The 26,762-nt window shown below is 38.2% G+C and overlaps 1 protein-coding gene across 1 annotated transcript in view; it reads right to left on the bottom strand.

Moving 5' to 3' along the window:
• LOC111872675 overlaps positions 1-26,762 on the bottom strand; it is a 52,817-nt gene that overhangs the window by 18,223 nt on the left and 7,832 nt on the right. The window contains exons 3-6 of the mRNA XM_023866780.2: positions 18,628-20,535; positions 14,810-14,998; positions 14,221-14,361; positions 13,031-13,170 (exon numbers count right to left, since the gene is read on the bottom strand). Of these exons, the coding sequence (XP_023722548.1) occupies positions 13,031-13,170; positions 14,221-14,361; positions 14,810-14,998; positions 18,628-20,535 (2,378 nt within the window). The remainder of the gene's footprint in view (positions 1-13,030; positions 13,171-14,220; positions 14,362-14,809; positions 14,999-18,627; positions 20,536-26,762) is intronic.

Here is a 26,762-nt window from a genome sequence, read left to right on the forward strand (position 1 = left end):
CAATGGTTACTAATCTGCATACACATTCAGTTATAAACAAATTACAATACTGAAAAACAAATATCTGTATGTATAACAGTGCCACTCAACGAATGTCATGAAAATAAGGCCTACGAAGGGGGACCCAAAAATAACCGGAAACGACCTGTTGCGCGCGCATGCTTTGTAGTTACGAGTTGTGCTGCTAGGTGGTGTTAGCTGGGGGTCTATCGCGACTGTTAGTGAGCTGGCGTCAGTCTGAGTTAAGTGGTTTGTCTGTGGTGCTCTGTTGTGTGCGTTCCTGTTTCAACCATTTGGCGATTAGTGAGATGGCCGACCAGAAGGAACAAAGAGTGTGCGTGAAATTTTGCTGTTAGGGAAAACTGCACTTCACCCTTCAAGTCGCGGCAAACATTCACGCGGTTTTCTCTTTGGTCATCTCCAAGCAAGCGAGGAACAAATTTTGCAGACACCCGTCTCATGTGCAAACCTTCGGTTAAAATTCGCTGGACCGTGCTCCATGAGATGTTCGTTTCCTCAGAAAGTTGGTCAATGGTCTTTCGACAATCTTCATCAATTTCACGCACACTCTTTGTTCCTTCTGGTCAGCGATCTCACTAATCGCGAAAGGGTTGAAACAGGAACGCACACAACAGAGCACCACAGACAAACCACTTAACTCAGACTGACGCCAGCTCACTAACAGTCGCGGGAGACCCCCAGCTAACACCACCTTGCAGCACAACTCATAACTACAAAGCATGCGCGTGCAACAGGTCGTTTCCGGTTATTTTTGGGTCCCCCCTCCTATATACTGAAACATATCTTTGAGAAGTATGTAAATGTTGGTAACAATTAAAAAATGTAAAACAACATGGAAACTAAACAACTGTATTAAATTTCAGTTTTACAGTGACTATGAATGAAATAATGTAGTTGTAAATTTTGTATTAAGACATACTACACATAAAATTACAAACTGAAAAACTGTTCATATGTCAACAGTTACAAACATGGTGATGGTGCAAACCTGAGATAAAATATGACATATTTAATTTAGAATTTGTATTGAAATAAGACAGTACTATTGTATGACAGTGTTAGTATCTAGATTACCACACTGCATAGTAGGCTAATTCATGAATGTATATGGTTTGGAAGTAGTTCTGGTCTAATCGAGGAATTATCCCAATAAATAGATGGTCAGACTGTTGAAAACCATGAAAAACCTTGTATAAGACAGCTGGTGTCCTGGCCAAGATTCAAACCAAGCACTCCTCAAATAGAAGTCCACAGTAGGTGATCATTACACCATCCCAACAGGTGTGTAATGCAGTAGTAACAACTTCCCACAAAGAAAAAATAATAATATTCTGTGAATAATATACATATCAATGTAGGGAATAAAATAAGTACAGGTAGAACAGCAGGCTGTCCCTTCCAATAAATTACATCATTTTATTACTGGGAAATAAATCAGCATTATCAAACTATGATGTTACTTCTAGATTAATTGAATTGCAACATAAATTAAACTGACAAAAAATGGAAACACATGAAGTCTGTGCCTAAATAACACAAATGACCCCATCAATTAACTCTGTGGGAACTGCCCACATTCAAGCAAGTGTGAAAACGCAAGCGTCATTGCTTGAATGTGGGCAGTTCCCACAACTCAAAAGGAAAGAGACTTTCTCCATGGGATTTCAAGTTTAATGGAATGAAATGCCTTTACAAGTTCTCCAGAAGGCCTCCTCCTTCACCAAAATCTGTGATAAATATAGGTCAAACAAAAACTTCAGAACTTTCCATTTATGAAAAGTTTTGTAGGTCAAACTTCTTGTTTTGTCAAAGAGCCTCTAATGAATGCCATAAATTATGCCCTTATAAATAAATATCCTAACCCCCCGACCTTAAACCCCAGACCTCATTTGGGATTCTGGTCTGTTTTGGTAAGTTACTTATTTCTTCATGATTTTGGCTCAGGAACTATGAGACATCCTGCCTTAAAGCCTTCTTGCAGATATATATCACATTACACTGATTTACCAATACAACTACAGTAATAATGTAATTATTTGAGTTTGATCAGATATGACCTCATGTAGGACTCTTCAAAGTTTCATTTCTGAGTAGCCATCTCCTTCCTGTGTTTAAAAATTATATGGAATACTGAGGAATAAATACAATAAAGACATCAAGCAAAACATGTGAAATAGTACTCACATTCAAATATAATAATTAAGTTAACTATTATCATCAAACAAGAATTTCAGATGGAACTGAAAGAGACAATGGATGTAATGATGAAAGCTCTACATCAATTCATCTAACTTGCAACACAAACATCCCATTTTCAATACTTGTCCATTCAAATTACAACAGAACCCCAAAAAAGTTCCACAGATAGCAAAGAAATCTCATTTATGTAACAGAACCTTTTCTGCAGACTTAAATATGGTTAACTGGTGAAGTTAATTTCAAAGAAGGAATACATTTCCTATGAGGACAATCTTTTGGGATGTGATATCATGTAGTTTCACAGACAGGTACCAGTTACCTATCAAACTACACAGCATCACATTCCCGAAGTCCCTTGTAATCTTAATATCCACCATGTGCAAACTTCAAATTTGATATATTATCTAGGTGGACATACAAAACTGTTCAAAGAATTACAAATATCAAGACATAAACAATACTAGAAATCCAAAGGTAGAAAATATATTTGGTGCCACTTTCTTTCAGAGATGATCTGACATAATTTCTTTTCCCTCCCATGTTACTGACAAGTGTGTTTTGAAAATTGTGTATAACACTGAAATGATGTACATATTATGATAACTATTCTACACATTCTACTATTTATGCTAGCTAGTACATTTTATATTTGTGTATTTTTTTTAAATGCATCAACTCAAACTGCAATACAGTCCTGTATAAGCATCTTCTTGGTCTTCCCTTCTTTCCAAATCAAGATTTTGTATATTTATCTTGTTGTTTCTCATGTTCAAGCTATGTGTCAGGCCAATCATGCCTGCACTCCACAAATTAAGGATTTCTTGATTATGCAATATTCTTCATTACACTGCATTTGCCATCTCCACTGTGCCAACATACTTTCATCAGTACATGAGCATTTAAATATGTGAATGTAATTTATACAGGTAAGAACAAGAACGTTCCTTCTTGGTCTCAGAAAGCACTCAGCTTGTGCGCACGCACGCACGCACACACACACACACACACACACATATTTATGGTATCAACAGTAGATGGAAATGAAAAATTTTCTGTCAGTAATTCTACCAGGTTAAGAGAGCCTCCAGAAAAGAAAGTTAGTTTGTAAAGCCTGATCACATACCTTTAGTTACACTGAACAGTGACAGTGAGGAAACTGAAAATGGCAACACTGAAACTGTGGATGATTAAATACGAATATGAATAACCTGGGCCAGATCAGACATTGTTGCAACAGGATCCAGCACCTTCACAGCGTGCTCATGTAAATGCCACTACAGAGACGCCAGACATCCCCAATCTACCTGACACCTCTGAAGTAGCTGAACAAACAAGATCATCAGACACTACAACAGCAAGCAAGTTCAAAGTGGACACAGCCACCTCACCCTGGGAAGTGCAAAGTACATGACCATACATGAGGTCCCAGAGGTGAGAACAATAATGATGTGCCATACATAAATGACAGCTCCATTTACTTGGCAATTTTCTGTTGTTTTTAGGAGAAGTAGACACATTGCTGGTACTGGAAGATGATGCTATCACCATTACTTAAGACAAAGTTAATGATGGACCATCTCCTTTATCTGACGTGACTGCATACAAAACAATTCTCTCTCTGGCTATAACAATATTAATGAGACACTGCACATGAGACTAACAGACTACTGAGCAAAACCGGATAAGTTTTACTGCCTTTATATGGCAACTTGATATAATGAAATACCAACACGTCCTTTGTTTCTTACTACTCAGACAGAGGAAAGACAAAAATTACAACACTATGGAAAATTCGAGATGTATCTGAAATTACGAAGAAAGTATTTTATAAACTTTTTACAACCCTTCTGAACATCTGGCAACAGACACAGTTATTGTTCTCTTCAAAGGAAGAGTCATTTTCAAACAGAACAGTCCAAACAGCTCAAACATTTCAGCATAAAAATATAGAAAATTTGTGACCCCATTGGCTACACATGAGATGAAATTGTACAATGGGAAGAACAAAACACATATGGCTTGACAGCTACATATGCTACTGTGACAAAACTTACTAGGGAAGTAGAAGGACGAGGTCACAAACTGCATGCAGACAATTTCTTCTCTTCTCCTGCCTTATTTGATGACCTGACCAAGAAAATAAATAAACTTCTGTGGGACTGAGCTGCAGTGCCACAGAAGTTCACCTCGAGAGGTAAGACAAAAGCCAGAGTAAACTGTCAGAAATGTGAGGTACATTTATGTGTGGACAAAAACTGGTTTCCACTGTAAATCTTCTGCAAGAGCAATTCCTTATGCAAATCTGAGGTCTCCAATGGTAATAGGTAACTCAAAATGTAAAAACTTTTGGGCTTTTAGTACATACTTACCCAACTAAGACACCAACAACACTATAGAAACTGTGCAATCTGTTTTATTTGCATAAAAATGGCATTTATTCCATAATTTTATCATTCTTACTTTAGATAATATTGAAATTTTTCATAGAGCATGCACTAAAACTTAAATGCCCATAAAAATGTATGGCTGTTCTCACTATGGCATTTAAATGCTCAAATGCCAGTCATTTAAAGGTTAATAGGAAATACCAGTTTCACAGTCTGTAATAATCTGCAGTTCAATGTTTGGTGTTACTATACTCTCTCAAACATGGACACTATGTCACCAATCCATGCCATATCCTCACAGCCAGTTTACATAATGACAACAAGCTCTCTAACAGTTCACAAGACAGCAAACAGGGTCAGGTAAACCTGTCTCAAAAGTGTTAGGGGGGGGGGACAAACAAATCAGAAGACAGTCATGTTTATACCTATGGACAGTTGACAGCACAGTTGTAAGCCATAAGGAAACTACACTCTCCTGTACCATCAATCTGTTGTTCCCAAATGTAACGTGTGTAAAGTAACTGCATTTGTCAGATTTTAGAGCAGCTGTTCACAGTTATTTCTTCCAAAACTCCAAAATATTTTTGATTTCAATCGCCAAGGATACAGTTTCTAAAAGTGTCAACATGTAAAAATAGAAGATGTGATGATGAAAGCAATGGCATCCAGCCATCAGACATTAATTAATACACCTCTATGGTCTTCCTCAAGTGTAACACAAAAACTATTCTCACAATCATTTATTCATTTATTCTCAATGATTTAAAAATAACTTCCACTCCTTGCCCATCCCTATACATAAATATAGGTTACTTAATTTATTTTTGAAATGCAAAGTCATGAAAATTTCAATCTAACTGAAATTGGCTCCTTCAAAGCTGATTTTAGATAAGTTTAATGAAAAAAAAAAGGTATCAACACATTCAGTGGCAAAATAATTTTGAACATTTGCACACAGCATTCAAAGTGTGTAGTGACACACTTAAGAGTGATGCGCACAATGCAAATAATAAAACAGAGTAACAGGAACAATATTAAATTCACATACCCAGGCACCTAGCAGAAAGAATTGCAATTACAATGAAGTATGAACTCAGCTGGTGGCAGCATGAAACAAAGCAGAGAAACATTAACAATGTTAAATCATACACTACGGCACCTGATAGAACCACAATCAAAATTAAGTATGGTGCTGCCATGGGGCAATGAAAAAATTAAAGGAAATATATGACAACATAAACACTGTGTTCATTAAATTTCTGTTTTCATATTAAATTACTTTTACCAATTTTGACCAAGAATTTGAGGCTGCAACATCTTCAATTTCCACATGTAGTTTGCACACAGTATTATTATCTTTCAATTTATTTGCATATTTGAATTTAAATACAACTGAACATACTGCCAAAAAAAGCATGCATCTCTCAAATTCAGGATGGTGTGAATAATTCCACAGAGCAGAATCCTTTTTGAGATCCTAACAGTTGCTCAGCTAGTAAATAAATTTGATACCTTTTATGGAAGTGTTATTAATGTTTTACCAAGAACCTTATTTGCATTCTTGGACCCTATTCCTTCAAGATCCTTTGCTGAAATGCATACCTGTAAAACTGTATTTTTGATACAAGCTTGTTCCAAAAATATAAAATTTGATGAAGGGGATTACATTATACTTAGACGAGTATAAAGTGTAAGGTTCCTATTCTGCGTTTTCTCCAACCTCCTGTTACTTCCTCTCTCTCAGGAACAAACAGAAGTATCCCTCATATGTGATTATTATGGGTTACCAATTATTGCCAGGTGAAGTGAAGTTGCATAAAGTTGATCAATTTGTACATAGTTACAACAGAGATACATTCTAAAATAGAGAAATGGGATTCAAAAGTATTTTCTATATTCATTTAACATTACTCACTTCATGATAAATGCACATAATTTTATCAGATCACTAACAGGATGCTGGTGAGTCTGCAGAACAAAGAGGCTGGACCAGATCTCTTGCAGAGAAAGTGGACTGACAGATTTCACCCCTACTGGAGAAGTGATGGAGAGACAGCTAAGTGCAGTATTTTGCCTTTCACTATAGAGTTCTTCATAATAAGAAACAGCACTTGTAATCACACTGATAACTTTCAAACTCCTCTCCCTAATGGCACCGTTATCATCTATGATGCCAATGGCAGTGTTGATGTGATTAAAAATGCAGTCAGCTGCTCTGGTGAAATTTGTTTAACAGGCTTCACATCAGAGGATTCATCTTCAGCATTTAGTTCTTTCTCCAGCTTTAGCAGATATTCATTGCTGAGGTCTACTCCATGTGGGAGTGAAACAATCTGTCCACAGTTGCCTCCCTTACATCCTCAAATCCAATAGTCCTGGCAATGTCAACAATGGGATGCCTCAAATTTCCAATCTCCTCCTCAGGATCAAAGCCATGGAAATCAGTGAGTACATCAGGCAAAATTTTCTCCAAATTCCATTCATGCAGGATTGCAACATTTCTGCCCATACATCTCCAATGTTTTCAATCAACTTTTCAAGGTTAAAAATTGCTCCAGAGATTTTTCACAGAAAGCTGGTCTTCACCATCAGTTGTGTCCTTAACCAGCTTGATGTATGTCTTCCAAAGGCATCTCTTAAAATGGTAATATTACCCTGATCCATTGGTTGAATAAGGGATGGCGTGTCCAAGAGGAAGAACAATACAGTCATGTTGTCGTCAATATCATAAATATGCGAGGACTGACCAGAAGCATTATCATAAGCAGAAGGGTATGTTCACTTTCTCACAATTCAACGTTCAATTCATGAAGAAGTCCATGGCAAAATAAGATTAAAATAAGCCTGCTGTAATCCAAGCTTTCTCTTCAGATAGCCACACACCAGGCAAAACTCCTCAGAATAATCCATATGTGCTCAAGAGTTTTCTGGATGATATACCATCAGAGGTTTGATTTTATGATCTCCAGATGTGTTTCCACCTAACAGTAGTGTACAATGATCCTTGGAAGCTTTAAATCCTGGTACATTCGCTTGCACTGAGAGAACTGTACCCAGCATCCACTTTCAGAACAATGCCGTCTCATCCGGACTGAATACTGGCTGGGGAAAACATCCATGCTTTTCAATTGTTGCTTGCAGGAGCACTGGAAATTTTTCGGCAGCAATGAAATGAGCTGTTGCAGCTTCAAATGTGAGGTTAAAGTTGTAGAATCCACGGCACCCTTTAAAACATTAAAACCACCCAGCACTGGCAGCAAAGGGTTGCCCTTTAAGATCTGGCTCAATAACATTCAGATCCTCCAATAAACATTTCACTTTAGCCTGAACGAACATGGTGGACAAAGGAATGGCATATTGATGTTGATGCTCAATCCAATGAGTTGCCATCCTTCCCAATTTTTATATAATTGGCACCTTAATTGATGTGATCTTAACAGCCATCATTCTCACTGAACTTTTACAGTTTTCTTTCATTTTCTCAGCTTCTTTCCTTATGATCCTTATAGTTGATTCAAAGATTCCCATGACTATGGCCTTGTCCAATGTCCATTCATTATGTTCATTACCTCTTAATCATATCCAATTTTCCCTCAAGGGTAAAAAATTTCTTTTCTTCCTTGCTGACGCTAGAAATTCTGTCACTTCTTCTACATCCACTCATGATGGTCACTTAAAGTTTATGGGTTACACAAATTTAAAAAGACAAAATGTTACCGGAGATGCTACATGGTCAACAACTGCAGAGAGACTGAGATGACTGCAACGAAGTGGCTATGTGCATACATGTTGCAGCATGTAAGGTGATCGTGCATACAAATAACAATATTATTGATTACAAAACTGCATTACAGAAAAATCCTGAAGTGGGATTGCACACAACAAGGGATACCAGTTATCTCATCAGCACCATGACCTTCGATGCAAAACATATGATTTGTGGATGAAAGGATGACAATAAGATCTAAGATAACCCACCAAAACTCTTTCCAGATTTCCTTACTGCTACAGTGAACAGAGGTTTATCATGAATATTGTGTAGCCCCAGCTACAATCGTTGTTTACACTTCCTACAGAATGGACAATACTTTGTAAGATGAGGCACCGACTAAATAATTGACATTAATATTACTACATCTACATCACAAGCCTATAATAACAGCTTTTTTATATACACACAAAATATAGAATACTCCAATTTGTCCTTGGGAACGCAACAAAATTACAAAAACCAACGACTGACTCGATGATGTAAACCATCAATCGAAGAATTTTATTTTTATTTTATACTATAACTTTTGTTTTATATAATATAATTTATTGTATTTACATCAAGTATTTTATATAATTAATATTATTGTATCCAATTTTACTAATACTGCAGTTCAGTGGTGTATATATGTTAGCCATGTATTTGCCTGATGATGGCTATTAATAGCCGAAACATGTAGCAGAGCCAAAACTAGGCACTGACCTCGATATAGTTGTGTTGTGATGATTTTAATAAAGACGGTGAGAACTGATACGTCACATCCTACACACCACCTATGTCTGAGCACTTTACTTAATGACAGGAGAAAGGAAAATCTATAAAGGTGTATTTAGATCAAACACAGAAAAAATGAAAAGTAGCAATATGCAAACTGGATGGCAAAAAAGTATTTACCAAAGTAATGATCAGACCATTCAAACTTTCTTTTCTCACGGGGTTACAACAACATGAACAATATGTAAAGTAAAAGTAAAGTTGTCTTTGTGCTCAGTTAATTAGGTATCATGGAATGAAGATATACAGGCGAATGGAGGTATAGCTCCACATTCCAGACCTTGGCACTAGATGGAGGTGAATGGTCACCTTCAGACCCCATATGAGTTTACTAATTTATGTTCAAGTAGCTCAGTTTTGTCTTATTTATTTTTGGTGCTTTAGGCCAAAACAATTCTGATTTATATGAACTAACTTTCAAGACTCTCAATGCCACCAAACTACATCTGTCCTCTCAAACGTTATTTTTTGCTGTGTGTCAAAACACTGCCTTTGTTTGGGATCACTCCTGTTCAGGAAATGAACCTGATTACGTCTTACTAGTTGCAGCTATCACAAAACTCCCATTATCATCAATTACAGCAAGATTTCATGAAGGAAAGATCCTACTGGTTTTTAAAGAAACTGAATTAAATCTAATGTGTTGAACTTCAAAAGATCTGTGAGCTGACAATTTCTTCATGCAGAAGTGAAACAACCCATCACCGTGTAACACACAAACATGCACACAAAAAAAGTGTTTTCCTTGCAGGGTTTGGACCTAAAGGTTCTCACTCTACCCTATGAAATCATAAAACGGAACTTTCTATTTGTGGAGTAACACTTCTGGAATACGGGTAACACAGTAAATGGTTTCAAGGACAGATACACCAGAGGGGGATGCCCATTCTACCTGTGGCTCTGTCAATTCTAAAAAAACAGCAATTACAAAACACCGTCAACAAATGATGCTCTACAGCAAACTGAAAACTGGCAAGATAACGAATGTCTAGCAAACATCTAGTAGCTCTAAATGTGATATGCTGGAGGTACTTTGTACCGCTCATCTACTGTTGATGGACCTCCATTTTGCACACTGTAACAGTATAGAAATGCTAACAGAAATGTACAGAACGGCCACACATCATATTTCTTTTACTAATCATCTTACAGTTACTAAAAACTGGTGTCTTCCACAACTACCAAATTGTGACTGAAGGGTTCTGAACATGCAGGCTCATAGTTCTAGCTACAAGAAACTGCCTACATCTAGTTTTAGTGCTCTTCATGTTCTCAGTTTATAGTTAGGGACTATACCCTGGCATATGGGCAAGTACTGGGAATGTGTGCAAATGTTGTCAGGAAGCCCATAGACCGAATTCAGCGATACAGATGGCTGGAGTGCATTATAATTCATATTCTTCTTCCACAGTGCAATCTAAAATTCTTATGGGAAATCCTGATATTTATTCTTAGTTCCAAAATTAAAGTATTGAACAGCTGAATTATTAATGCATGAATGAAAATGTTTGGCTCTTTTTTTAGTAGTGTGCTGTACTTGGCAACTGCTTTACAATATTACAAAGCTAAATTACCAGAAAAAGGACTACAGAAATATCATAAGAAGCATACACAACTTGCTCACATGTTTGCAGTTCAGAAGGGAATCAAGGTGAGAAGTAAGCCACCATCAGAAATTTCAGATACTGATCTGCAGAGCGACCTATGGTGGAAGCCCTAGCTTACAAGAATATAACTTCCTCCTTATCGTGATGGTGAAATGGTTGCGGAACAAAGAACTAATTTTGGAGCATGACTCTGAAGAAGCTATTTTGTCTGCTAATGAACACTGGAACACAATGGGTGGTACAGGAATGAGCCGTTGCCACGGAACAATTTGAACAACACACTACACACGTGGACTTCTGACGTGTCCAACCCCTTACTGGAAATGTGTGTGGAATTAACTCACACAAACAAAAATTCTACATCATATTACTATGTATCTCCTTTTCTTCATGACAGATTCAGCTCTTTGTAACAGAGACACACGCACATTACAAATACAACACAGCCAATTTATAGCAGATGATAAAACTCCCCTCTTGCCATCAAAAGATTACTCAAGCCTAACACTCATTTCATCACTAACATGGGGAAAATACTGAAATAGCAAGGTTAAAACAAAATACTATACCTGAACATCCTCCTTGCAAATCCCTCAGATTTCTTGCATATGAGATCAGGATTTCAAGTTTACTACATTTCCAAAAAGAACTTCAATTCATGGATGTAAAATTCTTACAGAGGTACCAAGTATGCATGAATAACAGAAAGCATTCCATTACCTACAGCAATCTGAGTAAGTTTGTAATGTGTTGCATTACATGTTTGTCAATTCCAAACACAACTCAAATCTCTGGGGGCTTAACTATACAGCAACAGTGTCCAGCTCCTATGCCTAAGCAGCTCGGTGATTTGTGGGAAGCTGTATGATGATTCCACTGTACTTCAATGAATCTTCCGACCCACTTGACAATTTCCTGACATGACCACATGGGATATATACAACAGACAAACAGCATATGGTAACAGAATTTTGCAAAATATGCAATCCCGGTTAAGGTCATCTTTTTTTAGGATGTAAACTAACAATACTGCAGATTATGTGAGAAGTGTCTTTAGTTTTCTGTCTGATGGTAACAGCTATAAATGAGTGGAGTTAGGCATGTGAAATTTGTAAATAGCAGACACATTCCTACCTTATGTTCAAACTATTGCTTGTGAGTTGACAATTACAAATACACTTCCTTGTCGACTTACAACCGGTCACACTTAAGACCNTATATGGCCGACATACAACCAGATCGACTTACAACGTGTCAGTCAGAACAGAAGTTGGTCGTAAGTCGACGACCAACTGTATGGAAATGGCACAAAACTCTGAGGCTATCTTCAATAAACTTTACACTGAATAGGTACATAAACAATGCTATTTACAGAGAATAAAATGAAAACATTAAAAAGCAGCAGGGTTAGAAATTTATGCAACAGAAATGTAGGTTACACAATTTCTGCTTATTTTTCTGATTTATAGTCAACCCCCCCCTCCCAGTTAAAATTCTTCCTGTCATCTCTACTCAAGTACAACAAAGCATCAATCTATTATATGTGTATGGTATTACATTTGATATTGGCTGGCATGACCAAGACCTCTTACAGTTATCTCCAAACCTTTTCATGCTATTCATGTGGCAAGTATTAATTTACAGGTTACGTATCCATCTGCTGTTTCTTACATGAAGGCTCACTGCACTGAATGACAGAAACACAATAGCATGGCTGGCCTGCTGTCACCACCCTGACTCCAATATACGAGTGTCATATAATGGTACAGTAACTTTACATACCACTTTAAGATACAAAGCTCAGTACCATGCTTAGAACCAAGTAAGTCTACTCTTCAGCTCTGATTTGAAATTATTTAAGTACTTACAAATATGGGAGCTTCCAAACTAAGACGTGTGAAATGACAAGTCTATTAAGCTGTGGGATACTGTTTTAGGGAGGAAAAGTTTCTGAATTCCACCACTCAGAAATTTTATATTATCTATGGGCCACAGGAAGGTTTTAATCTGACATGAGATTTCACAGCTATAACTGTTTTACTGCCATGCCTCCTTTATGCATTCATGGTGTGATGGATGCTTATAGACAGCAATAAGTTTCTCCCTTGAATCATGCATAATACAATAACAAATACTCATCTCAAATGCTGCCAAGCAACTTTAATCTGATTTAGTCTATGTAAAGGGCTACATGAATGACAAGATGGATACAACCTCCCCAAAAGAACTTTCACACTGTGCCATATACACGGGGAAATAAAAGCAGTTACCTTCTTCGTTTTGTAGGAGATTTTGCCATCTCTGCAGTTGGTACTAGCTGCTCCCCAGGGCGAATCCATAAGATAGGCCCATCATTTGATTCCTGAGGAGTTTCCATTTGCACAACTGACAGTGGTCCCCATGGCATAGTCTGGGATAAGAAAATAACATAAAACGTTTGCAGGAAAGTGGGAATTTTGTGTTACATGTCACCACACACATGCATCTTCAGAGATACATGTATTTCGGTGATGACTTCACAACAGATGACACACAGCTTGACTTATTACTCAAAATTAATATCCTTCTCATCTCTTGCTCAAAAATAAATCTGGTGAAGAAGGAAATCAATTAAACCATTACAAACAGCAATATACAGGTTACTTTAGCAACTCCCAACCTCTTCCCATCTTCTAAGTTCGTCATGCCTCGTAACTGTACCTATGACAGCACTGACTTCTGAAGCACCAAGTCTGCTCCAAAACCTAAAATGAATTCACATAGGAGCGGACAAGTGGACTGAGATTGGAATATAAATACTCTAGCAATCTGATTACAGGAATGTCAATTTTTACAAACACTATATGCAATACTTATGTACTGAAACTGTTATTCATTCACACTGTTGTCTACAAAGGAACCTTCAGGGTAAAAGGTACCTTGAAGGTGGAGACAGTATGTTCCTCTAAAACTCAGTGAAGGCATATGGGAGGAGTGGATGTACAGATCCACAGTTTCTTGGCCTCGGCACTAGCTTGGGGTGAGTGGTCAGCTTCACGCCAAAGCTGCTTTACCCCCCCCCCTTTCAGGGAAAGAGCCTCCAGTTCCCATTGGATAGGTTGGGTGGACCCCACAACTGGTCTGGATGATTTAGACTAAATCGTCCAGACCAGCTCTGGGATCCATCCAACATCCTATCCAATGGTACCAGGGCCTCTTTCCCCGAGGTTAAAGTGGCTGGGGCATGAAACCTACAAGATTACATGGTGTCGACCCACAAGATCACAACATGGATCTCCACTACCATGAAAACTTAAAAATTTCATATAAGTCACTCAGTCATCAATATCAGAATCTTTTTAAACACACATTGCTTATAGGTGAATAGTAGCAACTTTGTATTTTCTTTCCCGTTTCTGAAAACTTCCAAAAATCTTTTGTTCCAGAAGACATGAAAAAGAAATGTAGGTATACAATTTACCATCTTCAGAAAGGGATTCTCCTCCAGTCTGGCCAATAAGTCTGGAAAGAAGCCACCGACCTCCTCATGAACTGTTCCAACTAAGCTAATCTGGTGGAGAGGTCCATATCGAACAGTTCCATTGGCATAATGTTTGCACACCTGTAAAGAAACAATGTTGTTTCCTCCTTGATATTTCAAAATAAGGTTCAACAGAAGGTAAACAATGTGATGCATCAAACTATTTGTCCCTGCCAAGGCAAAACATGTTCAACTTCTCAGTAATTGTCTCCAAAATACAGGGTAAAAGGGTAACACAAAAACTGCAACTGGGTAATGCTGTCGATCAACTTTCATCCACTCAGTTTGAAACTGCATGTGATACCAGTGCTATTCCTAAGGACTACTAACTATGTACAAGTGACTTTAGTCTGTATATCCAGAGCGGCTTTTTAAACATCCATTGGAGCGTTGTATTTTCTTTGGGATCTAAGCAATTACATTTTTATTTACTCAAAGGCAGAGAGTACATTATTTCATACAAGGGCTTACCTACCACTCAACTGCAGCCAGAATTCTTCCTAATATCCACACAATTAAAAGAGATTACCTGGTCCCTATACTGCTTCATGGTTGTTGTTTCAATGTCAGAATTTCGCCCTAGCACTCCGTTCTTGACAGTGAGTGATGGGTAATTTTCTGCCATGTGTTCTAGTAGGTCTGGGAGATATGAGGCAGCATCATGAACTATTCCCATTACATGATGTGCACACCCTTCCTCATCTTCACCAAACACAACCTGCAAATATTTATTCATGAGAAAAAAATTAAAGCATATGGTTTCTTGTCTCTGCAGATATTTAAGATGAGGGACACATCACTGATTACACAATAAATGCGTGCAAACAGTTTGGAGGAGCAAACATAGTGGCAAAGCATTTCTGCACAAACGATTAATCTAGGAGAATATGTTTCAATAATACAAGTATTTAATACAGGCAGAAGTACCTGCACTACAAACAGAATAAGATTACTTCCTTTGTTAGTATCACAATACGGGGTTATTATGAATGATCCTCACACTTTCAAACACTAAAAAAAGACAGACTTACAGAAGTTTCTTTTGGGGTAATTATTTATAGGTTAGGTAGTATACACACAGTTACAATTATCTTTACACTTTCATACATAAAAAAATTTACTACAGCAAATTTAACAAAGCTGCTGCTGCTGCTGGGCAGGTGGTGGTGGTGGTGGTGAGAGCAGCAATAATGGTGGGAATAATTACTTTATCCAGGAATGAAAACTTTTCTAACAGGGTAAGCCACTTAAAACATACTACAGGATCACATCAAACCTGTGATAAACAAAGGGCAATATATTTGAAGAGTAGACTGAGAGAAACCCAAATGGAGGTTATTTCATTGAGATTACTGACTTGGAACCACTGATACTGAACATTCAATGAGGGAAAATATTAATTCAAGGAACATTAAACACAGGTTCCACTGCATGTATAATCTACATAAAATGACTCTCTCTTAAAGTAGTGATGCGGTCATTTATTGAAGCAGTCATCATGTGAATTCCAATTATATGTGTGTCCACTTTCTTTTGGGTTAAAAATAATTATTAGTCCCTCTAGGAAAGAGACGGGGGCATGCAGTACCATAGTTGGTGGAGGCACTATTTTACAAGCTGGAAGGTTGCGGGTTGAAGTCCTCATGAGGTCACTGGATTTTTTTCAATTGACCTAATCCTTCCAGCAGCACTGTGGTCCTGGGGTCGACTCAGGCTCTAACAGAAATGAGTACCAGGAATTAATTAAATAATTTTCCTGGGGAGTAAAGCGTGGCCTGCGCGTAGGCTGACAACCTTATGGCCATCTTTGAGCCGATTGTCGAGATAATGTGGGACCCTCAAGTCTCACAAGCCTATGGGCCTTCACAGACTGTTACAGGGATAGCTTTACTTTTTTACTTTTACTAGGAAAGATACTAAATTAAATCTTAGAGATCCATGAATGATATGGCTCAAGACAGGGACCAGCAGAGGGCTCTTGTGAACATAATGAACCTTCAGGTTCAATAAAATGTTTGGAACTTCTTGAGTAGCTCCCCAACTGGCAACTTCTCAAGAAGGGCTCAGCTCCATAAAATTAGTTAGTTAAGAGAGTGACAGTTCAACTTCCTTTGTACACTCCTGAGAATTTCACTGGATGCTACTGCCATATGAAATGGGTGAGTAAATGTGTACTTATTTCACACATTGTTTTGTATGAATGGGAAATGCATAATCTTATACTGAGGTATGTCAAAGTCTGGGGATTATAATACAATTTAGAGGTAAGGTTATGTCTAAAGGGAAGAATGCATTTACAAGTGTCACAAAACAAAATTCATACCTAGACCCAAGAAAACTGAAGTGAATAAATAGAATATTACATGAAGAAAGAAGTCAAATCTTACACAGAATATTACATTCTGAGGAGCTCTGTGCTTCAGTCTCTCTCATTCCAGTACACACTCACTAATCTGGATTAACTGGGGACAAAGGTCATCTGAATTAGTGAAGCAATATAATCTGCCCAACATCCTCTTCTGTAGCTTGTCGTCTTCTTGGTGACTTTTTTGTGTCAATGAATTTCCCATTTGCTTAAACTGAGTAAGCCAGTGATGAACCACACTGGCATTCAGGGGTGTTTTCTGTATGTACATGAAGAACTGCCTTGAATGGTTACAATGGACTTGAATTCAGCAAACCATTTGATACACTGAACTTTCTCCTGAATGGAGAATGCTGACTGGATGTCTGGCATCCAACACACCGTGAAGTTACTGTGAGATATTCCGGAAAACGATTTTCAAGACTGCTTCTGGCAGTAGCACCATTGTCTCACAAATTCCAGAGCTTCAAAAAGAGAGCATTTCAAAGGCAACAGCAGCAGCTAGTGCACAGGTAAGCAAATTTTCCTTTCACAGGGCCATTCCAGGAATCAAACTGTTGCATCTTGTATAAACATATCACGTGTAAGGAGACCAATCTATTACCTACAAAAACTTGCAGTCTAGCACAGTTCTACAGAAAACCACAACCCAAAATATGCCATTTTAGCAACCGAGATTACAGGCTTACAAAATACAAGTGACCCATGAAATAAAAGACAGTGATTTTTGAAAGAGCTGAATATGTAACTTTCATGTTAAATGAAATGGATGAAGTGTTTCTAAGACAACTATCTTCCACACACAATTATGGTTCACATCACAAGCCATGGTAATTGTCACATTTGTCAAATCTGGTAAGCAGATTAGCCGCAGAAGAATTTCTCAGCACAAGTGTAAAATCCTAAATATGAAAATGTGGTGCAGACTTCCTCATCAGTGTGTGATACAAACTTCCTTATCTGGCACTAAACACCATTCAGGGAAACTATTTCTCTTGACATGTTGGTGTTTGCTTTGCCACAAACTGAAGATATGAAACAGAGGAGAAACTGTAATTATCTTGCAACTAAAAATGGCCCCATCCCATTTCAATTACAATGCTTGACATTCAAAATGCTAGGTAAACTAACTAAAGGACTGGAAGAAGGGGACCAATAACCTACCCTCCAAGGAGTCCACATCTTACACCACTCATGTATTTCATGTGTGGATTACAATATTCTTTTTTTTTATGCAGAGAAAATCTGTGATTTATGACACATGTGAGAGATAATTTACACTGCTGTAATAACAACCAAACTGAACATGCTGTTGTATATGGGACAAAACTGGGTACCACTTGAATGACTGAGTCATGAATGGTACTCTCACTGAGACTTACTACAGCCAGCAGGAAACTTTCAAGTTTCACCAGATTAAAAAAAGTGCTTTGTTTTGTTTCAAATTTTGTAAGTTACTGCATCTTAAACTATGAGTTCTCAAATTAAAATCAGAGGTTCTTGACAATGGTGCAACACATTTTTGGACTCTGTCCATTATAAGACTGATGACCCTTTCTGGGGTTGGTGTATTGTGCAGTCCAGCTGGCCCAGCTGTGCATTTTTCAATCTTAATATCATTACCCCTGAGTTTAAATAAAGCCACCACACTTGCATAAGTAAGAGATTTAAAATCCCTTATTCCATGACAATAAATTGTTAACCCCAAGTTCAGATATGACTGCCACCCCTGTAGTGCCCGAGGATCTGAAACCCCTTCTAGGACAATAAACGTTAAAACAAATATGTTTCAGAAGTTGGTTCTACTTCTGTATTCAGGTGAAAAGGATACAAAGAAACTCCACTATTCTGGCTGCTCTGTAGACAAGAGTTATGTACAGAAGCACAAAGGCTCAGTGTGTAATTCTTCACATGTGGTTTACAAAAGAGACAGAGAAAGAAACTAAGTAAAATAATTTCAAAACAGTGTGTTGGACACTTACCTTAAAATATTCTTGTGCTAATTCTTCCATCTCTTCTTTGTTAAGACAATCAATTTCATCTTGATACATGTGCACAACTGTGGCCCCACCATTAGCATAAGTCTCTATACGAATGAATCTTCCATACTTAAGCTGTTCAAGGCCAGGTTTGATATATGGTAGAGGTCTGGGGAGGGAGAAATGTTTCGTTTGGTAATCGATCTTCAATCCAGTACCAAGGGAAGTTGAATCTGCAGAACCATATTTCACATACTTGTCAATGGTCTTGTCGCGTCGGCACTGAACGCCAATACTCGCTCGTTTAATTTTTGAACGTTTGTAACACCTTGAGCAATGATGTTTCCTGTCTGATGATGAGGAGCTATAAGACCTCTCTTTTCGATCAGTTTCCTTTGAATCTGAACTCCTTCTTTCATGGGAACTGGAATCTGCTGCACTACTTTCAAACTTCTTTTCTCTGTGATCAGACTTATCCCTGCTTGACCTGTGTCCTGAATCATTCCGTCTACTACTACTGCTACTATTACTGTGTCTTCTATGCACATTCTTTCTACTAGACATGTCTTGACACCCAGAAGAACTTGTACCTTTCTTTTCACAATCAGTCTGTTTCTTCAATGGACTGACATCACTCACATTCCCCTTATCATCAATGGATTCTGTTCTGGGCTGTGCAGCAGCAACCTTCTCATCTTCACTTGCAGCTACTGTACCATTGTCCTGCGAGCAGGGAGCACATTGCTCTGTAACTGCACCCAAAGTCAATGTAGCAGTACTTTCAGAATTAATTCCAGGATCTGCATTCTCAGAATGAACCCCACAGCCTGAAATGAGATAACTGTTGCCACTGTCCACTAACTTACTCTCGAAGGGTTCAGTTTTGGTTGCACTTATATCTACATTACAATTTAATACAGCCGATGGTAAAGAATCTACATCACTACTAATAGTCCTACATGTCTTCTTCCCATCTTCAAGTGAATGTGTTTTACCTTTCAGGACCAAAGGTGGGGTGTAACTTCTCTCACCAGTATTAGGATGATTCAAAATGCTCTTATCATAATTCACAGTTACATCTGATAAAGGGAGGGAAGGTTGCACATCCATACTTTTTACATCTTTAACATTATCATCAAATTCATTCTTTGGTTCTGTTCCTCCTCCTCCTCCAAATTTATGTTTTTTTCTTAAAGAATCACCAATGCAGTCAGGCACATTTAAACAGGGAGAGTAAGGCTGCTCATCCATAAGAGGTGTACCAGGACTCCCTACACTTTCATCCACTTTTTCTTCTTTTTGTAAAGTTTCATGATCATCTGAATTCTTTGTCTGTGGTATACATAACTCCACTTGACTAGTGTGTAACTGTGATTCTCCGGCTACTGCACTGGTGGAATGTGCATACATATCTGTCCTCTGAGTGGCTTCAAATGTTATCTTGGGACTTTCTGTAACATTTTTAGGATCAACCAAAGCACACTCTTCAGTGTGAGAACTGGAACCATTTTTAGAGCCAATTACATAGGAAACAGTATTAACTTCAACACAAATTCTTTTATCTCTCTCAAATAATGAACTGTCCACAGGAACTGAATCCAGCTGTGTATTATGATAAGGATCAATAGCACTGTTATCAGTTTCACTTTTTATGGTATGCAATGAAGATTTTATTGTCCTAGGAGAAACATCAGACCCATACTGCATAGTTCTGTCAGCTGATGATATGTCCAACTTCACATTCCTTGTACAAGACTGTACTAAGGGGTATACACCATCACTAAGTGTTGTACTGTCTGTGGTATATTCATGGCTTGCCTCTTTGGAAGATCCACTCAAAGAAACACGTTCACCACATTCCTCCTGCTCTGCTCCATGGAAGTGGGCTGGTTTTGTACTTGTGACAGAGAGCTAAAATAGGATATGGTACCACAACATTAATACCTTACATAAATATAAAACATGTTTCTGTTTTACATACACACAATTATCAACAGAGCAAGGGACATTCGTAAGATATAGTATTCAACTTTAATTTGATGACTTGACCCATTATACATCTCACCAAAGGCACTTGCAAAACTGAAAGCATTTTATACCACATGAAGCAGGTCAGCTGTGTAGCTGTAAATCCAATGATATCAACATTTCTGTTTAAAGACAAGTTAACATAAGAGTTCAAGAGCAATACAGATTTTTAATGTTGGCACAAACCTAGCAAAGAAACAACATGGAAATACTATGGAAAAGAGGAGCACTATCTTCTGGGACATAATACCGAGTAGCCCAATGAAGATCAGCCATGGCATTATATCCCAGAAGATGGTACTCTTCATAACCACTGCTGTGAGAACCTAAAATCCTACTATGGACGTTATAAATCTGGACTTCAGATCTTGTAAAATTGAAGCAGGTATACAAACTGTTAACTGTCTCATTTGGTCTGGGTGAAACAACATTTTAATTTCTAGTTCACAGAATAGTCTGTGGGATTTGTGGTGGACAAAGTGGCGCTGGGGCAGGTTTTCTCAACTTCAGTTTCCCCTACCAATCTTCATTCCACCAATTGCTCCACAATCACCCTCACCTATCATCTGTGGCTGGTACAATAGGCCAGAAGTGGCTGCAGTACAAGGGACTTAGTCCCACCCCACTAGCAATAAGAAAAGGGGGGGTACTGTATCAAGCCCATTCCATTTATAAGCACTAAGAGTGAAGCGTGTCAGACAGAAAAATGTGTATATCCTCATAAAATGCCTCAGTTACAACTAAGATGAGTTCCAGAACCTTTCACAATGCTGTCAAGGGCCAAGGTAGGCCAGAGCAACATGTGATGATGATGATGGTCCAGACACATATCAAGGTTTACTGCTCAAGAAACTACAGACAATGTGTATGTGATCTACTGACACCTGGTCACATTCCATATATTAAATGTACAAAAAATGATTGATGGTGCACAAGAAGTTTGCAAAAAGCCATGCCACACATTTTGGAAAAATAGATCTGTCAGTCAGCAGTCACTGTTCCCAAATATTAACAAATGTACGAAATATTTCTGCTGAAGACTGCAACTGGGGGACAATGCCACATTCTTTTAAGAACAAATGAATCCATGCATTGATTCACTGGGATTATGAAGAACATATGTATAGGTGATTAACCTTTGTATGCATTTACTAAGTAGACTTAATGGAACTGTTAACAAGCTAGGATGGGATGGGTTATTGGGCTCAGACATTAGTACTTAAATTACAAAATACTGTCAAGATGAATACATCCATCCAAATATGGTGATGACTGTTCACAACTATTTAATTTTGGTACATTCAGTTCTTAATGCTCATAAAACACGAGGTGTTCAACAGAAGCCTGCCTCAATGTGATTACAAGATATCAACACTTAACACAAAGAACCTCTAGCACACCATTCACATTCACTGTCATCAAATATCATGAATCACAAAAATCACTGTCATTGATGGCTTCATGTATGGAAAGTTCTTGGACTAGGTCAAAAAAGAAATGCTGGCTAAACTTATTCAATGTTGGCTGCCACTTCCCTCAAAATAGTCTCCTTGGGAATGTATACAGCGATCCCATAATTTTTTCCACGCTTCAAAACCACCGTGGAAGTCGTTTTCCTTAACACTGTCACGTACTGCTTGCAAATTCCCTTTGGATGTCAGACACTGTTTCAAACATCATCCCTTCTGTTTCATTTTCAATTTGGGAAACAGTAAAATCACAGCAGGCTAAGGTTGGCAAGTAGGAATGAAGGGGAATGATAACCATGTTGTTGTTGTTACTCACAAATTCTGTGGTTCTCCGGGATGTGTAGGTGGGTGCAATGTCGTGATGGAGCCAGTCGTGGTTGCTCTTTTTTATCACACATTTTCTCTCAAGCACCTCAAAACGTCACAGTAAAAGTCAGAGCTGACCGTAGTGTTAGGATGAACAAATTCACAGTAAACAATCCTCTTCATGTTGAAAAAACAAGCATGCTCTTTGTTGAACTCTGGACCTGCCGTGCCTTTTCTGCTTTTGGTGACTGTGGGCTCTTCCACTGCAACAACTCTTGCTTTGTTTATGGATCATAACTGCAAATCCAACTTTCATCACCTGTTATGATCTTAGATACACTTGAAGTTGGATCTTCATGAGCAGGGCCTGGATTTCGATGACACGTCATCTTTTTTTTTCCTTGTATCCTATTCGGTGCCCGTAAATATATAAAACCTGGAGATGTGCTGCTGGTTACAGAAATGTAACTTGTATAGGTAATTTTTGTCATTTTTAAGTTTTAGGTAATTTATTTGTATTTTTGGTAATTTTTTGGACTTTTAATGGTATTTCTTGTCATTTTAGCCATTTTAGGGAATTTTTCTTTATATGTTCTCTAAAATGCGAATAATATGCAAGTAAAGTGTTCTTTTTCCTGCCTCTACAAATGCAGCCTGCAGCTGCACCCCAAGTACCTGCTATCACAGTATGCAATAATAAGTTGTAATAATGTCCCATCCTTTCTGTTTGTTTTGCAGAAAGTGCTGACAATATATATTGTAAAATATTTTCAGCCGGCAGCAAGGTATGACAGTGGTCACTCACACTGCGGCTCATTCCAAGTTCTGTGTGAAGGAATTTGCTTAGTTACAACTATTTCTAGTTGGAATCCCTCTTTTTATGACATATTATTGCTCAATAAAACTCTGTGTGTGAAAAGTTCAGTTCTGTGTTGCATTAGAGTGATTCATTTTATCAAGATGCCTAAAGCAAAGCCATCTAAATATACAGTAGAACTTGGTTATAACGTCATCAAACGGACCTAAAAATATTGTCGTTATAAACGAATGTCGTTGTAACCGAAATGGGCACTTCCACAGTAGCCTTATGTTAGTCACGTAAAAATCTACCAAAAACCAAGTTCAAATGTTGCATTTTTTAGTGAAATACGTAGTTAAGTACAGACTAACGTAACATTAACGTGGAATTGCCCAAATGTGTAATATCAAAGACATATTACAGCGCTTTTCACTGACAATACACACAATATTTCACGAATCACTTTAACTTTCTCTTCAATGCTTAAAACTTTCCTTTTCATTGCCATGTTTTCGCTACTGCACTTCTCTGGGTTTAGGCAGGAACACTATAGGGTAAGTAGACAATGTGAGGTCCTGTTAGACGAGATTCTAGGAAAGGAATGCAGTTAACAACCTGCCGCGTCCTCTTGCACTATTCACGCAGTCCCACCCCACACCCTTGTTTTCGCATAAAACCCACGCTCCTCTTGCAGCCCGCGGTCGTATTCTTGCAGGACAGTCACATCAGCAAGTAGAGAAAGTGAGGGTGGGCAGACACATCGAACTTTCCCACGATATCAGAGAAATTCAGGAATGAAAATGAAGTTACATACGAGGTTGATGCATTTGTGCATGTCGTACTAAGCAAGGTACAAAAACAGTTGCTTTATGAGGAAATAGTTCGTACCATTGAATATTTGACGCAATAGACAAGGTGTCGCAGAAACCGATGTTGCTATAACCAAGTTTTACTGTATTTTAAAAGGAGGCAAGTCAATAACGTCATTTTATACAAAACTGGTGCGTATTACTTGCCTAGCACACGCACTGCATAGAGTGACCGGGGGGAGGGGGGGGAGAGATCAAGATTTCAAGTGAATGCTCTCGTGTTGTGGAAGATTACTTTCGTCAAGGCTCCAGTTCATAAAATACAATTTAAATCTATGGCTCCTGGTATTCCACTGTCCCCAGAACCCGTCATCACAAGGTGGGGAACGTGCATTGATGCTACAACTTACTATTGCTATCATTTTCAGGTAGTGAAATACATTGTATATTCAATGAAGACAGAAGATGCAAGGGCAACTGAAGCTGCTCAGGAACAGTTATCATGCAACAAAATGGAAGGACAGCTGGCCCTCATGAAGGCAAATTTCAGTTCCTTGACAGAAGGATTGAATGCTTACAAGAGAAAGGAACATCGCTTGCTCTCATGGAAAAAAAAACAGCCAGTGATTTGGAGAAATTGTCAGGGGACATCGGTAAAATGGTGTTTAGAAAATGAAAAATGTTCTAGATAAAAACTCAGGTTATGAAACATTATGCAGTATTTCTCGAATTATGACAGGAGAGTCCTTCGGCACTTTCAATATTGAAGAACTTCCTGCTAGTGATTTGGTACAGTTCAAGTATGATCCCATTGTGTCTGTAGATGTGGAAAGCAGTTTCTCCAGGTACAAGAATGTGCTGTCAGACAATAGGTGTTCACTCACTTTCAAGAATCTCTTCATGCTGTCATCTATTGCAACTCTGAATGAGGTTACACTTAAATATTACAATATATACTGTATATGTACATTTGATAAGCGTTCCAACATGGTAGAAAAAATTGTATTAAAACATTTAGCTTCAAATTCAACCACATATTGCTTAATTGTCATCATAAAAACGAGGAAGAACTTAAAAGAGTAATGATGAGTTCACAACGGTAATAAAGATTAAAAATACATTTTAAAACAATTAATTTCTGTCATTTTTCTGGATTTTTTCAGTCATTTTAAAAATATTTTAAGTCATCAAAATCCGGGCCCTGCTTATGGCCTTTTCGCCTAGCTTACGGCACATGTTTACATGACCCTGCTCTTGATCATTTGTCAAGAGTTGGGGAACAAACTTGGTGGTAATGTGGCACATGTTCAAATTTTCTGTTAAGATCTCCTGGCAAACTCCATAACTGATCCAAACAGTGTCTGCGAGCTCATAGATTGTTCGGCAATGGTCTTCATGGAAAAGTTTTCCAATTTTTTCTACATTTTCTGTTGTTCTGCTGGTGCTTGGTTACCCTAAACATTTGTCATCTTCCACTGACACTCGAGTGGCCTTGAACCATGAATGTCATTCATGTCTGGCTTAAAGAATGTTCTCCAAAAGCACTTCAAGGGTTTTGGTAGCATTTTTACCAAGCTTTAAGCAACACTTGATGCAGACATGTTGCTCGATTTTGCCATCCATTGCAGCCAAAACAAAACACAATGTAAAAAAAAAAAACTCTCGTGTAAAAACAACACATGTACACAGCATCGTTTCACATGGCAGACTGATGCAGCAGGCTTGCAGATGTGTGACCTTTGCCTCCCCTCTCATCTTCTTTCACCAAAGGAGTTACAATATGGTAAGGTAAAGCTTTCCTTGTGGCAGGCCGTGGAGGCCCATAGGGTTGTGACACATCAAGGCTCCCACATTTTCTGAACAATAGGCTCACAGGTGGCAGTGAAGTTGTCACCCTTAAGCGTCAGCCACCGTTCACCCCCCAGGAATATTCCTGGTACTCATTTCTGTTAGAGGCTGGTAGGACCACCATGTGGCTGGAAGGAATAGGTCAATTGGAAAATCCAATGACCTCATCGGGATTCGATTCTGCGACCTTTGAGCTTGTAGCATAGCGTCTCGATGAACTATGCTACCACATGTCCCTGTTACAACAATGACAGTCCAGGAACATTCATCAGCACATTGTATGCAAAAATTTTCAGGTTGTGCTACATCAACTGTATTGTGAAGTGATGAAAAATTGTCTATAGTCTGGATTTTTCATCTCATGACTTTCATACATTAGGTGCAAAAGTACGAGGGTAAGTCAATAAGTTACAAATGGATATACGATGGGGTACCCAAAAGAAACCGAACTATTTTTTTTGTGGGCAGAGCTTTTGTAGTACCGCGTTTTGCTGCTATGAGCGCATAGAGCTAACATTCCTGAGTCGATAAGCCGACTACTGTTGCTTCAGAAGGTAAGGACTAGTTTCGGCAGAGTTTATAATGACAACTGTTTTGTGTGATCGTCGTTTTTGCAATGGCTCATTTTCGTGAACAGCATGAGGCAGTGAAATTCTGCTTTTTGCTCGGGAAAAGTGGAACAGAAACTCTTGAAGTGTTAAAAACGGCGTACAAGGATGATGCTATGGGGAAAACTCAGGTGTTTGAGTGGTTTTCCCGTTTCAAAAATGGTGAAATGTCAATTGATGACAAACCTCGTTCTGGTCGTCCTTCCATGGCCCAAACACATGAAAATGTTGAAAAAATTCGTGAAATCATCAAGGAAGATCGACGACGGAC

This window comes from Cryptotermes secundus, unplaced genomic scaffold (assembly GCF_002891405.2).
Source record: "Cryptotermes secundus unplaced genomic scaffold, Csec_1.0 scaffold102, whole genome shotgun sequence".
Lineage (NCBI taxonomy): Eukaryota > Metazoa > Arthropoda > Insecta > Blattodea > Kalotermitidae > Cryptotermes > Cryptotermes secundus.